The sequence below is a fragment of the Stenella coeruleoalba genome, assembly GCF_951394435.1.
Source record: "Stenella coeruleoalba genome assembly, chromosome: 4".
Classification (NCBI taxonomy): domain Eukaryota; kingdom Metazoa; phylum Chordata; class Mammalia; order Artiodactyla; family Delphinidae; genus Stenella; species Stenella coeruleoalba.
In genome coordinates this window covers 132692095-132705373 of record NC_137149.1, presented here as the reverse complement: position 1 = coordinate 132705373, position 13279 = coordinate 132692095, and the positions used below count along the sequence as shown (strand labels likewise).

Sequence of the window (13279 nt, the reverse complement as noted above, 5' to 3'; positions counted from 1 at the left end):
TGAATGAATGATGACTGTAAGTTGCAACTCTTTGTATCCTTCAAAGCCATTACCATCGTTACTTTCCAGCCTCCTCTTCTCTCGCCAAGCAAAATCAGCTCCCTTCTTTTAAACTCTCCCTCTAGACTCTATTTTCAGTATCTTTGGTCATTCTCCGTACTCCTTTCCAGACTTTCTCCAAGTTAGGAAAAAGTACATATTCTGCCTGCTAGCAAGTTTCAAACCCCCCCCTTTTTTTTTAAAAAGTTTTTTTGTTTTATTTTAAATTCTTTTTAATTGAAGTATAGTTGAAGTACAATACTATATGTTACAGGTGTACAATATAGTGATTCACAATTTTTTAAAATTTTACTCCATTTATGGTCATTATAAAATATTGGCTATATTCCCTGTGCTATAGAATATGTCCATGTAGCATTTTTTAAGCACAATAATTTGTACCTCTTAACCCCCTACCCCTATACTGTCCCTCCCCTCTTCCCTCACCCCACTGGTAACCGTTAGTTTGTTCTCTATGTCTGTGAGTCTGCTTCTTTTTTATTATATTCACTAGTTTGTTGTATTTTTTAGATTCCACATATAAGTGATATACAGTATTTGTCTTTCTCTGTCTGACTTATTTCACTTAGTATAATGCCCTCCAAATCCATCCATGTTGCTGCAAATGGCAAAATTTCTTTTTTTTATGGCTGAGTAGTATTTCATCGTGTGTGTCTATGTATGTACCACATCTCTGAGATCAAAGTGAACGCAGTACTTTCCGGTTGAGCTTTTCTGGCACTGATCCAATCACTAGGTGACAGGATCACCTAAGACTGCACCAAAGTAAAGGCTCCTCAGATTACATTTGGGTCAATATTAAGCTTCCCAGCAAATAGATTCATCTGACGAAAGAAGGTTTGTGATTAATGCAATAGGAATTATAAAGATTTGTAATCCAGACACCTATGGGAGTTTTCTTCAAAGTGACGGAGGGCGGGTGGTGGTGGTGTGATGAATTCGGAGATTGGGATTCACATATATACACTAATATGTATAAAATGGATGACTAATAAGAACCTGCTGTACAAAAGAATGAATACAATAAAATTCAAAACTTAAAAAAAAAGCTGAAACTTGCTGTAGCCTTATCATCACTATAATTGTTATTTTATTTATTGCAAACTTAGGAAACTGAGATTTTTGCTCTCCATTGCCTCTCCTCTGTTCTATTCATTACCCAGTTGGGAATTTGTTGCTATTTAAACCCCTGCTACAGACCCTGAGTGCCAATAGATATGTACTTGACAAACTGGCTTCCGGCTCTTGAGTTAGATCCCAGTAACTCTGAAATATTCCTCTTATCTGTCCCTGCCAGCTGAAGGCAAAGCCACCAACGCTGGGAACAAGGGGCAAAACCCATGACATAGGAGCTTCCGTTATGTCCCCTGAGAGTAATAGGCCTCAGGAAACAAGATAACCTGCTGAAGCTATGATGGCTTTTAAGCCCAGATGGTCCTTGGAAGTCACGGAGTCAGCAGTGTGACCTATGAATAACAGTGAATGGAAACTGGGATTCCATCTTCTAAAAACAGATCTCTTCTTGTTCATTTAAGAATTGGTTCCTGGGGACTTCCCTGGTGGCACAGTGGTTAAGAATCCGCTTGCCAATGGAGGGGACATGGGTTTGATCCTTGGTCCAGGAAGATCCCACGTGCTGCGGAGCAACTAAGCCCTTGCACCACAACTACTGAGCCTGAGCTCTAGAGCCCGCGAGCCACAACTACTGAAGCCTGTGTGCCTAGAGCCCGTGCTCTGCAACAAGAAAAGCCACTGCAATGAGAAGCTGGTGCACAGCAATGAAGACCCAATGCAGCAAGAAAGAAAGGAAGGAAGGAAGGAAGGAAAAAAAAGAAAAGAAAAGAAAGAAAGAAAAGAAAAGAAAAGAAAAGAAAGAAAAGAAAAGAAAAGAAAGAATTGGCTCCTGAAGAAAAGGGAACCCTCCCACACTGTCGGTGGGAATGTAAACTGGTACGGCCACTATGGAAAACAGTATGGAGATTCCTTAAAAAACTAAAAATAGAACTACCATATGACCCAGCAGTCCTACTCCTAGGTATATAGCCAGACAAAACTATAATCCAAAAAGATACGTGCACTTCTACGTTCATAGCAGCACTAGTCACAACAGCCAAGACATGGAAACAGCCTAAATGTCCATCAACAGACGAATGGATAAAGAAGATGTGGTCCATATGTATATACACTGGAATACTACTCAGACGTAAAAAAGAACAAAAAAATGCCATTTTGCAGCAACATGGTTGGACCTAGAGATTATCATACTAAGTGAAGTAAGTCAGAAAGAGAAAGACCAATACCATATGATATCACTCATATGTGGAATTGAAAATATGGCATAAATGAACTTATCTATAAAGCAGAAACAGACTCATAGACATAGAGAAATGACTTGTGGTTGCCAAGGGGAAGGGAGAGGGATGGACTGGGAGTTTGGGGTTGGTAGATACAAGCTATTACATTTAGAGTGGGTAAACAACAGGACCTACTTTATAGCACAGGGAACTATATCCAATCTCCTGGGATAAACCATAATGCAAAAGAGTATTTTTTAAAAGAGTGTGTATATATACGTATGGCTGAATCACTTTGCTGTGCAGCAAAAATTAACACAACTTTGTAAATCAACTGTACTTCAATTAAAAATTTAAAAAATTTAAAAAGAATTGTCTTCCAGTGATCAGGAGACCTCCAGGCTGATGATTCCTTCTTCACCATCAGATGAAGTGTAAATTCTTATTAAAAATTTTGGTCGGTTAAGGATCACCAGGGGAAGCATTTGTCTGCACGATGGATGAGGCCCTGCCAGGGTTCTGACCTCCAGATCCCCAGAATGGGAAGGACTAGAACTGGGTATTTCAGGCCACTCTGCAGACCAGCCCAGACCCACTCAGGCCAGCCTCACCCTCCAGGGCCTGGGGAGTGAGTTTATTTAAGAGAGACTTTCTCACACTCATTCACCGGCAGGAATGGCATCACCTTTGAGGGCAACAGGGAAGATGTCCAAATAAACAACAACCGTACACCTTTGCCTCACAATTTTATATCTATTTAATGTCTTCAGTAGAGTGAAACCAGAATTCTTGGTCCTGGGTCATAAGAAAATATTTGCTCTCAGGATAGGTAAAAGTGTTAACCTAAAGGGATGAATACTCTTTTAAGATTTCTTTTTCCTATTTTATTCCTATTATGTAAACTCCCAGGATTTCTGCCTCCTAAGCTAAAGAATGAAGATCTTGTAAGCAAGGTCTAACCCTCCTGACAACTTTAAGATTCTATTATAATTTTCCCTTTCCCTTGTTGTAATCTACATTTAATCTCTCTAATCTGCATTAAAGTTTCCGTTCACTCTAATTTCTCCTTATGAATACCCACAAACACTCTTAAGATATTTCTCATTCTCAAAACCCAATCATCTCCCAAGTATATCATAGAGATATATACAATGTACCCACTTGCTTTACTCTCTTCAATGGCCCATTTACCTTCTAACATATTTTTAATTCACTTATTTTTTTAAAACCTTCACACTCATATGTAAGCTCTATGTGAAGAGGGATTTTTGTCCGTTCTTTTTCCCTGTTATGTCCCAGCACTAAAAGAATAAACACTAATCATTATCCACAACATTCTGTGGTGGGTATCCCATTACCAAAGCCCGCATTGCAGCTTTCATGACAGCATCGCCACTAGCAAGCTACTGACAATTAATGTTTACTTCCAAAGTGGATACAAAGCATAATTTGAAAATGATGATTTGTGTTGTATGTACGCTCAGTAATGATCAAATTCAGACTCTGCCTTTCATTTGTAATAGTAAGATGTTATGTAAAACTTCTATTCATATTTGTACAAGGCTTCTAAATTCAACTCAAATAGACTTGGAAATTTGAGACTTTTTTTAGTATGAATATGTTTGGTCCATTATTAATTTTTACTGTTTCCTCTTGTAACTGACTGAGTGTCATCTTGGAAAATGTAGACACCATTTATCTTTATGCTTAAATGTCCAAATAGTATTAAAACAAAAATCGCCTTTCCCATTACCTTTTATTTATATTGCAATACTTTTGTACATGAAATTGTCTTGTACAATTTATTATAGGAATTACTGTGTTGTTGCTTTAATCACCTAACTAGCATGAAAAAATACGGTATAAGTCAAGTGTGCTGTGTTTGTGCTTTACCCTTTATAGTAATTGGTTCTCAGTTTTGAAGATCCTATCTGGTTCTTTCTTAAATGTCAAATTTCCACTTCTCTTTTTGTTTTGATGTGGGGATTCCCAACCTTTTAATAACTGCTACAGTTACTATTTTATTTTGTGACACCAGCCATTTTACCCAGCCAGCATTTTAAAATAATTAATTTAAAATTAATTTAAATGTGAGAATTATGTGACGCTTCTGAAAATAATTGGTGACAACTTGGAACGTTGCCAAACCATGACCAAGAGTCGCTTCTTTAGTTTATGTTTGCCAAAAATATAAATCTTCTTAGTTTGTAGAGGAGCTGTGTTTGAAAAAGGAAAAAGCAGGCAAGGAAGAGAATGAAACAAATCTTTGTGGAGTTTTACTAAGTTTGAGGTATGCTACTAGATATTTTCACATATACCAAGTTATTTAATCTTCTGAACTACCCACTATAATGTGTAAAGTGGTCCCATTTTCAGATGAGGAAATAAAAACTCAAAGATTTTAATTTATTTGCCCAAGCTGCGCACATAGAAAGCATCAGAGCTGAGACTGGAATCCGGGCTAACTGGTTCTAAAGTGTGTGCGCTTTCCACTCATTTTGCTGTCTCCTGAAACTGGTGTCACAGTGACACCGAAATACAGTATCGCCACATCACAGCATGGCCTTGAACGGATTTGAATGGGAAGAATCCCTGCCACATGATGTAACAGAATGCTTGTAGGATACGGCAGGCCTACAATACATGTTTTAGTCCTCAGTCTCTTTAAAACCTTTAATATTTTTGGTATGTGATATAAAGCCACTGTTCTAAAGAATGTGACTCTAATTGAACTTCTGTCTTCGTGTTTATTGCTCTTCTTAATTTATTTACATAAATTGCCATTGGAGAAACTATACTAGGAAATCATAAAACAAAAGAAGGCTGACTAGGAAACATCCCCCAAATACTTAGCCCCATCTCATTCATGCCTCTCCAGAAAGGATATAAAATAGCCTACATAATTACAGTAAAGTAAAATAAAATTTAAAGTTTGAAGAGAAGGTGGAGGAAAAGAAAAATGAGAGGCAAAAATAAAATGACATCAGGACTAAAGTATATCAAGTGAATATTGTACATTTGCAGAAACAGGAGAAACATTTTGTTACTAAGCATCCTAATATTTCTTGCCCTTCAGTTGGGCCTGTGCTTTTAACTAGATTTACAGAATGTTGGATTTGGAAGGGAGCTCAGAGACCATTTCATTTCTCCTTTACAAATAAAGAAACTGAGGCCTGGTGAGAAATGTTGAAGCAAAAACTCTCCTCTTCTTTCCTCAAGCTTCCTCTTAAAGAAATCACTTCTTCGAATTTTGATTTGTACATGTGATCTCTGGCCCACAATAGCCAAGAACAGCATTTCACATGCCGTAGAGAGTTTCCATGGTGGTCATTATCACCAAGGCTGAGAAAAACGTATGGTATAATGAGTAAATATGTGAACTCCCAGTTCTAACTCCAGCCTTTGCCATGTATCAGCTAACTGTGTGTCCTCGGGCAAGTTATGTGACCTCTCTGAGCTTCAGTTTCATCATCTTATAAAACTGAGCTGATGGTAATAGTTGATATCTTAATGACTTGCTGTGAAGATTGAATGAGATTAGGCATGTAAGATATTTAGAATCATTCTTAGCGTGGCATAAATACTTACTCATTATTACTGTTATTTAACGAAGCCCTTTTATGGTAATTCATTCCAATAATTATATGCGAGAGCTGTATATTCTTTGGCATATCATGAAGAGTTGGTTTAGGGACAATTGGATTAGTGTTTATCAAATCTTTGTAATGTCCTCTTCAGATTTTAAGCCAGCTCCATAGTGCATTCATTTGAAAGGTAGAATCAAGTGCTCCAAAAAAAGTGACCTGATTTGACTTGGTTGTTTAACAGACTCTTCTTTTTCTCTGGCTAACTGGTCTGCTTTTCCTACTTCAGTATATTTCTCTTCTCTTACTATTTTTAATATTAAAACCCCTTCATCTATAAATGAATGTGGTTTTAATAGCCCCCTTTTATGATGAGTTCAAGTTTATTTGCAGAAAAGGTAGCAAAGAGAAAGATCTTAAATATTCTTATAAACCCCCTTAGAAAGTCACTTCCCATTGGTGGGAGGAGATAGAGGAACCCACCATGCATACACCAGTTGGAAAGTTTGCTTTCTGAACCTGAGGGCAATAATAAAACATGGATGGATATAATCTTATTTTATTTTAATTCATAATTAACAAATACGTATTGAGTGCCAGCTACGAGCTGGGCATTGCTGGCCACTGATAACACAGTGATAAAACAGGTATCATCCTTGCCCTCAAACATCTTACAGTCTAGGTGGGCAACCTGGCTGAGTAAGTATTGAATACTAGCTTTAGTGCATAAAAGAAATATTCTAAACAAAAGTGTTTTTTTTTAGGAGCTATATGTGCCCTGCCCTACTCTCTATTTTAGATATCAAACCAGTGCCTAAGGCTTGAGACTGCCCTTACACTTTTTCTGAATTCCTGCTGGGATACAAGATAAGGAGTCCTTCAATGCAATCTCAAAGTATTACACACTGAGTAGGTGTCCTATAAGTTACAGTACAGCCAAAGCAAATTTAAATACGTGCCTCGATCCTGCTGTGATCACTTCAAAAATATACCTCCGCCAAGCATTTCTGATACCAGGTTTCATGTCAAAGGCAGGAAACAGCAGTCTCCTCCTTCATGTAGTTTAGAAACTGAAGTGAAACTTACAGCGAGCATTCCAACCTGTGCTTGCAGATCTGTGTCTCTTCTCCCTCTACCAGCCCTCGTCTCCTGTTGCCTTTTATCTGAATCTTCAAACCAAGTCCTGGGGTTAATTTTGTCTGAATATCACTAACCCAGAGTTCTCTCTAATGGAGCCAACGTGCTGTCTTGAACCTTGGGTGGAACTTATATAATGAGTCTGTGGTGGCAACATTAGATAAGTTTCATTTGACTGCAAATGACAGAAAGTAACCCTGGCTAGCTGAATTTTTTTTAAAAAAAAAAAAGGAAAAGAAGGATACAGGGAGAAAAGTGGAATTTTTTGGAAGGATATTCATATATCCGCTCAGAATTTAAGGGCAAGCTAAACCACGAGAGACAGTAAGTAATCAGCCCAGCGATCATGGCAACTCTGTAGCTTTCAGCAAATTGAAATGCCTGTCTTCCTCCAGCTCTGATCATCTCAAAAACGTACCTCCACTGAGCGTTTCTGAAACCAGCTTTCATGTCAAAGGCAGGAAGCAAGTCTTCTTCATGAACTTAGAAACTGAAGTTAGTGGACCTTTTTCCCAGAGAAGTGACTAAGCAGATCCCTGGGTTGGCCCAACGAGTGTGTCCAGGTTAGGTGTTTGTGGAGGAGGGCCAGGGTCTTTGGGGTCTACTTCTGTGTAAGGGGATGGAACGATTTCTACAAAAGGGGAAATCATTGTAAGGCTAGCAGCCATGCCAAGAAGTCCATATATTGGCCCTTCCTTGGGCAGAATAGTTGGCTAAGGAGACCTGTTTCTCAAGAGGCCATACTTTTATCAATGGAAGTTATTTTATTCATTTATTTATTTATTTTCGGCTGCGCCATGTGGCATGCAAAACTTCCCCGCCCTGGGATCGAGCCCATGTCCCTGCATTGGAAGCGCAGAGTCTTAACCACTGGACCACCAGGGAAGTCCTGGAGTTATCATTTTATAAGTAGTTTGTCATTTTCTTCATTCCACCATTCAATCTAGCCTCATTCATGGTCTTACCAGTTAATATCTATCTATGGTCAATTCTGCTTTCCTGGTTGACTCAATAGCATTTACCTTAGCTTAGCTCTTCATTGGTTAAACTTCAGAGGAAGTTTCAAAATGGAATTTGGGTCCCCACAATGGAGATTTGGAGAGCCGAATGTGGAGTTGTTGTCCTATCCTGTCCTTGCCCCAGACCAGGGTAATCATGGACCTGGAAGAGCCTGGTTCATCTCAGGCTCTTCCCTGCCTTAAACCTGAATTACTGCGGCATTCATTCATCCATTCACTCATCAAGCCTTCCCTATGTCAGAAACTCTATCAGAAGGTAGGGATACAAAGATAAATTTGGCACCATACCTGCTCTGAAGGGACTCACAGGGCTTGGAAATGCACGTGTTGGAGAGGCAATGGCTTTACAGTACCAAGTGGTTATGGCACTGCAGGCTCAGGCAGCAACCCTGGCCCAGAGATCCTTACACTGCAGCACAACAGGCCCCTATGGCTATGCTTACCTCCCAGAAACTGATACCGTGGTAAGCAGGGTAATGACCACCCCCCCAAAAGCATTCACATCCGTCCCCGGAAATGTGAATGTTACGTTACATGGCAAGAGGGAATTAAGTTTGCTGATAGAATTAAGGCTACTAATTAGCTGACTTTGAGATGGGGAGATTGTCCTGAATAATCAGGAGCAACCACTGTAATCACAAGGGTCCTTAGAAGATGGAGGTAGAAGAGGGAGAACTGGAGAGAGAGCAGCATCAGAAGGACTTGACCCACCGTTGCTGGCTTTAAAGATGGAGGAATGGGGCCACCAGTCAAGGAATGCAGGCAGCCTCCAGACGCTAGAAAAGGCAAGGGAATGGACTGTCCCTTAGAGCCTCCAAGAGGAAAGCAGCCCTGCTGATACTTTCTCTTTAGTGAGACCCATTTCAGACTTCTGACCTCCAGAACTGTAGGATAATAAATTTGAGTTATTTTAAGTCACTACGCTTGTGACGATTTGTTACAGCTGCAATAGGAAACCTGTATAGGTAGGCATATACCTGGGGTATGCTTGGTTCTATGCAAAAGGGCAGAGGATTGACCAGGTAAATCTTTCTTGGGCATCATTTTAAATATTATTTTCATATTAAGCATATGGAAAAGGATGAAAATTTAGCATCAACTTTGAAGATGAAGCACAAGATTTCGCATTTTTTTCTTATTTGCGAGCTGCTTTGAGCCCTGAGCTCCCGTCCCCCTCTCCTCCACTGTCAGATGAAATGTTTAAGAGGCACCTGTTTGTCTTAGTGCTATGTCGTCGGTGCCTACTAAACTACTGCCGTTTTTATTCTTAGCACATCGTTACACTTAGATCTTTCTCATTTTAAAATCCACACCCAAAGATGGCACTCATTGGAATTTCACTCAAGGATTTAAAAATACTCTGTATCAAAGCATAACAACATCGAACATTGTTATAATCCTTTCACAAACACTTCTTTATTTGGTGCTTAAAGCAGCTTCATGAAGAAAGCGTAATTATGCTCACTTGTCAGAGGAAGAAACAGAAGCTTGTGATAGAATGTCCGAAGTCCACAGGTGCTGAGTGGCCATGGTTGCTCCTTCCACGATGCCTAGGTGGCTGCCAGGAGGTGTTTCTCTGGGGTAGGTCACTTAGAAGCCAGCCCCCAGTTCACCAAGCATCTGCCGTGTCACAGGTGCATCCACAATGCCCCTGAGCCTGCATAACGGCTGCTCTTGATTTAGCTGTTGCTGCTTTCATTATGACTGTAAACCTGTACCTGGCCCCTTGTCCTGATATGACTGGATCTGTTCTCATGAAAGAATCACATTGACAAAAGGGTGTACAGACAAGGTGCATGAACAGTACTGGAACTTCTCATAACTGCAAGAGCCATTCTTCACTGTGTTCCCAGGGTTCCTGAGGTGAATTGGGTACAGAGAGATATCAGAAGGCACGGCTCTGGTTTTGCAGTCAGTACATTGTATGTACTCAAGCCTCATAGAAAGGTTTTGCTTTGTTTGTAGGTTTATCGTTATTATTAAGGGCTTTTTAACTGCAGAGGAGGTATTTTCCTTTCCTCCTTGTCTCTTTCTTACTGCAATTCAAGGTCTATACTTTCTATGAGCTTTCTGTCACCCTGTCAAAGAAGGCTTCCCTGACCTGATATAAATACCACCCTCCCCAAACCCTCTTTTCGCTCTCTGTTCCTTTGCATTGCTCTGTTAGGGTTTTCATAACGATTCTCTCACTTGACATATTCTTTTGTTCAAATATTTTTCTGTTTCCCCTGCCATGAGAGCAGACGCTACATCTCCTTTGTCTGTTGCTGTATCTCCAGGGCCTAGACAAGTGCCTGGCACTTAGTAGAGCTCAGGAAATATTTGTTGAATGAATTACTGAATTCTTTGCATCTCCCCCAGTGTCTGAGTCTGCCCTATAAAAGACCTGAGTGAAATTTTAAAAGCAAGAAGCCATAGCAAAGGGAAGAAAACCCTTAACTTAAGTCTTTTTGTAGTCATTTTCTAATTTCTGACTGACTGATTGACTGGGGAAAGGGAAGGATGCAGAAAGGGGAAATATCAATGTTGAGCTGAAAGCGCTCCGCCCTCTGAATGACTCGCCGAAGCCCCCAGTGCCTGGCGCCTGGGGGGACCCTTTTTCTGCCGGGACTCCCCTCCTCCAGATGGAAGTGAAGGTAATCACACAGGAGCCCCAGCCTATTTACTTCACGTTCACTAAAGAAAAGCAAAGATTTCATTTCCTCCAGTGTTTATTGGGTGGTAGGAGATACTACGGAAAATGCTACGAGTTCATATTTTTCAGGTCCACTGATTTGTTGCAAGTTGTTCTGAAACCAGTGAGAAGTAGGGCAATGGAATAAATCCTCCTATACCCAGAGTATTTGATTCGTTTTGTTTGCATGGCTTTTGTAAAGCCCACCTGGAAAACCTCCAGTTACAGCTTTAAGGTCTAGAACGGTGTTGCCTCCCCTAGGAAAGAGTTTCTGAAGCATTCCATAGAAAGGCTCTTCTTATGCATGATCTTTTTGTCTCTGTGGTACTTTTTCTACCCTGCCACCAGTGACATCTCACCTAAAAAGCACAGTTACCACATAGGCTCCCAGCATGCTTGGTTCACGTGGCCAACGTTGGTCTCATCACCCCATTCAGTTAAATGACTATGTTCATTGCTGGCTCTGTCCCAGCACGAGGAGGCCAGATATCGTCTCATCCCGCTTTGTATCTCCAGCGACTGGCTTAAGTGCCTGGCATGTAGTTTGTACTAGATACATGTTGAGAAAATGAGTAAGTGAATCCATGAAAAAACAAGAGACTTTACAATTCAGCCACAGTTATCCAGTTGTTAGCATTTGGACCTTATTTCTGGGGAATCTACTTACAGTTTTTTGTCTTCATTCAGGCACTCTGATTGTTCTGAAACATCCCTATCCAAGAAAAGTGGAAGAACCGTCCATTTATGAATCCGTCCGGGTTCACACAGCAATGCAGACGGGAAGAACAGAAAACGACCTCGTGCCCACTGCCCCTTCTGTAAGTGGCCGTCAATCTACCCACAGGGCTCACTGTCTAAAAGCGGTAACAGTTACACACTTTTAAAAATACATTTGTTCACATAAGAGTTCTAACTTGGGATATAAAAGCTGGAAACGTTCGAAGGAAGGGAAAGGAAAGGTTCCTTCGAAAGGAAAGGTTCGAAGCCTATGACTCAGTTCATCTGGTCCAGGGTAAATTGTAAAAAATTACAATGCGATAGTGATAGGATTTTTTTTTAACATCTTTATTGGAGTATAATTGCTTTACAATGGTGTGTTAGTTTCTGATTTATAACAAAGTGAATCAGCTATACGTATACATATATCCCCATATCCCCTCCCTCTTGTGTCTCCCTCCCACCTTCCTTATCCCACCCCTTTAGGTGGTCACAAAGCACCGAACTGATCTCCCTGTGTTATGCAGCTGCTTCCCACTAGCTATTTTACATTTGCTAGTGTATATATGTCCATGCCACTCTTTCACTTCGTCCCAGCTTACCCTTCGCCCTCCCCGTGCCCTCAAGACCATTCTCTACGTCTGTGTCTTTATTCCTGTCCTGACCCTAGGTTTTCATAACCACTTTTTTTTTTTTTGGACTCCATATATATGTGTTAGCATACATTATTTGTTTTTCTCTTTCTGACTTACTTCACTCTGTATGACAGACTCTAGGTCCATCCACCTCACTACAAATAACTCAGTTTTGTTTCTTTTATGGCTGAGTAATATTCCATTGCATATATGTGCCACATCTTCTTTATCCATTCATCTGTCGATGGACACTTAGGTTGCTTCCATGTCCTGGCTAATAGTAAATAGAGCTGCAATGAACATAGTGGTACATGACTCTTTTTGAATTATGGTTTTCTCAGGGTACATGCCCAGTAGTGCGATTGCTAGGTCGTATGGTAGTTCTATTTTTAGTTTTTTAAGGAACCTCCATACTGTTCTCCATAGTGGCTGTATCAATTTACATTCCCACCAACAATGCAAGAGGGTTCCCTTTTCTCCACACCCTCTCCAGAATTTACTGTTTGTAGATTTTTTGATGATGGCCATTCTGACTGGTGTGAGGTGATACCTCATTGTAGGTTGTTTTTTTGTTTTTTTTCTTTTTGCGGTATGCGGGCCTCTCACTGCCGCGGCCTCTCCTGCTGCGGAGCACAGGCTCCGGACGCGCAGGCTCAGCGGCCATGGCTCACGGGCCCAGCCGCTCCGTGGCATGTGGGATCCTCCCGTACCGGGGCACGAACCCGCGTCCCCTGCATCGGCAGGCGGACTCTCAACCACTGCGCCACAAGGGAAGCCAATAGGTCTTTAATCCATTTTGACTTTATTTTTGTGCATGGTGTTAGGGAGTGTTCTAATTTCATTCTTTTACATGTAGCTGTCCAGTTTTCCCAGCACCACTTATTGAAGAGGCTGTCTTTTCTCCATTGTATATTCTTGCCTCCTTTATCAAAGATAAGGTGACCATATGTGCGTGGGTTTATCTCTGGGCTTTCTATCCTGTTCCATTGATCTATCTTTCTGTTTTTGTGCCAGTACCATACTGTCTTGATTACTGTAGCTTATAGTAGACTCTGAAGTCAGGGAGCCTGATTCCTGCAGCTCTGTTTTTCTTTCTCAAGATTGCTTTGGCTATTCAGGGTCTCTTGTGTTTCCATACAAATTGTGAAATTTTTTGTTC

General features: G+C 40.6%; 1 protein-coding gene across 1 annotated transcript in view; it reads left to right on the top strand.

The window, feature by feature from the left end:
• The window catches only part of DAPP1 (dual adaptor of phosphotyrosine and 3-phosphoinositides 1), a 59431-nt gene that overhangs the window by 24396 nt on the left and 21756 nt on the right, over positions 1-13279 (top strand). Inside the window, exon 4 of the mRNA XM_079920639.1 lies at positions 11456-11586. Coding sequence (XP_079776765.1) covers positions 11456-11586 — 131 coding nt within the window. The remainder of the gene's footprint in view (positions 1-11455; positions 11587-13279) is intronic.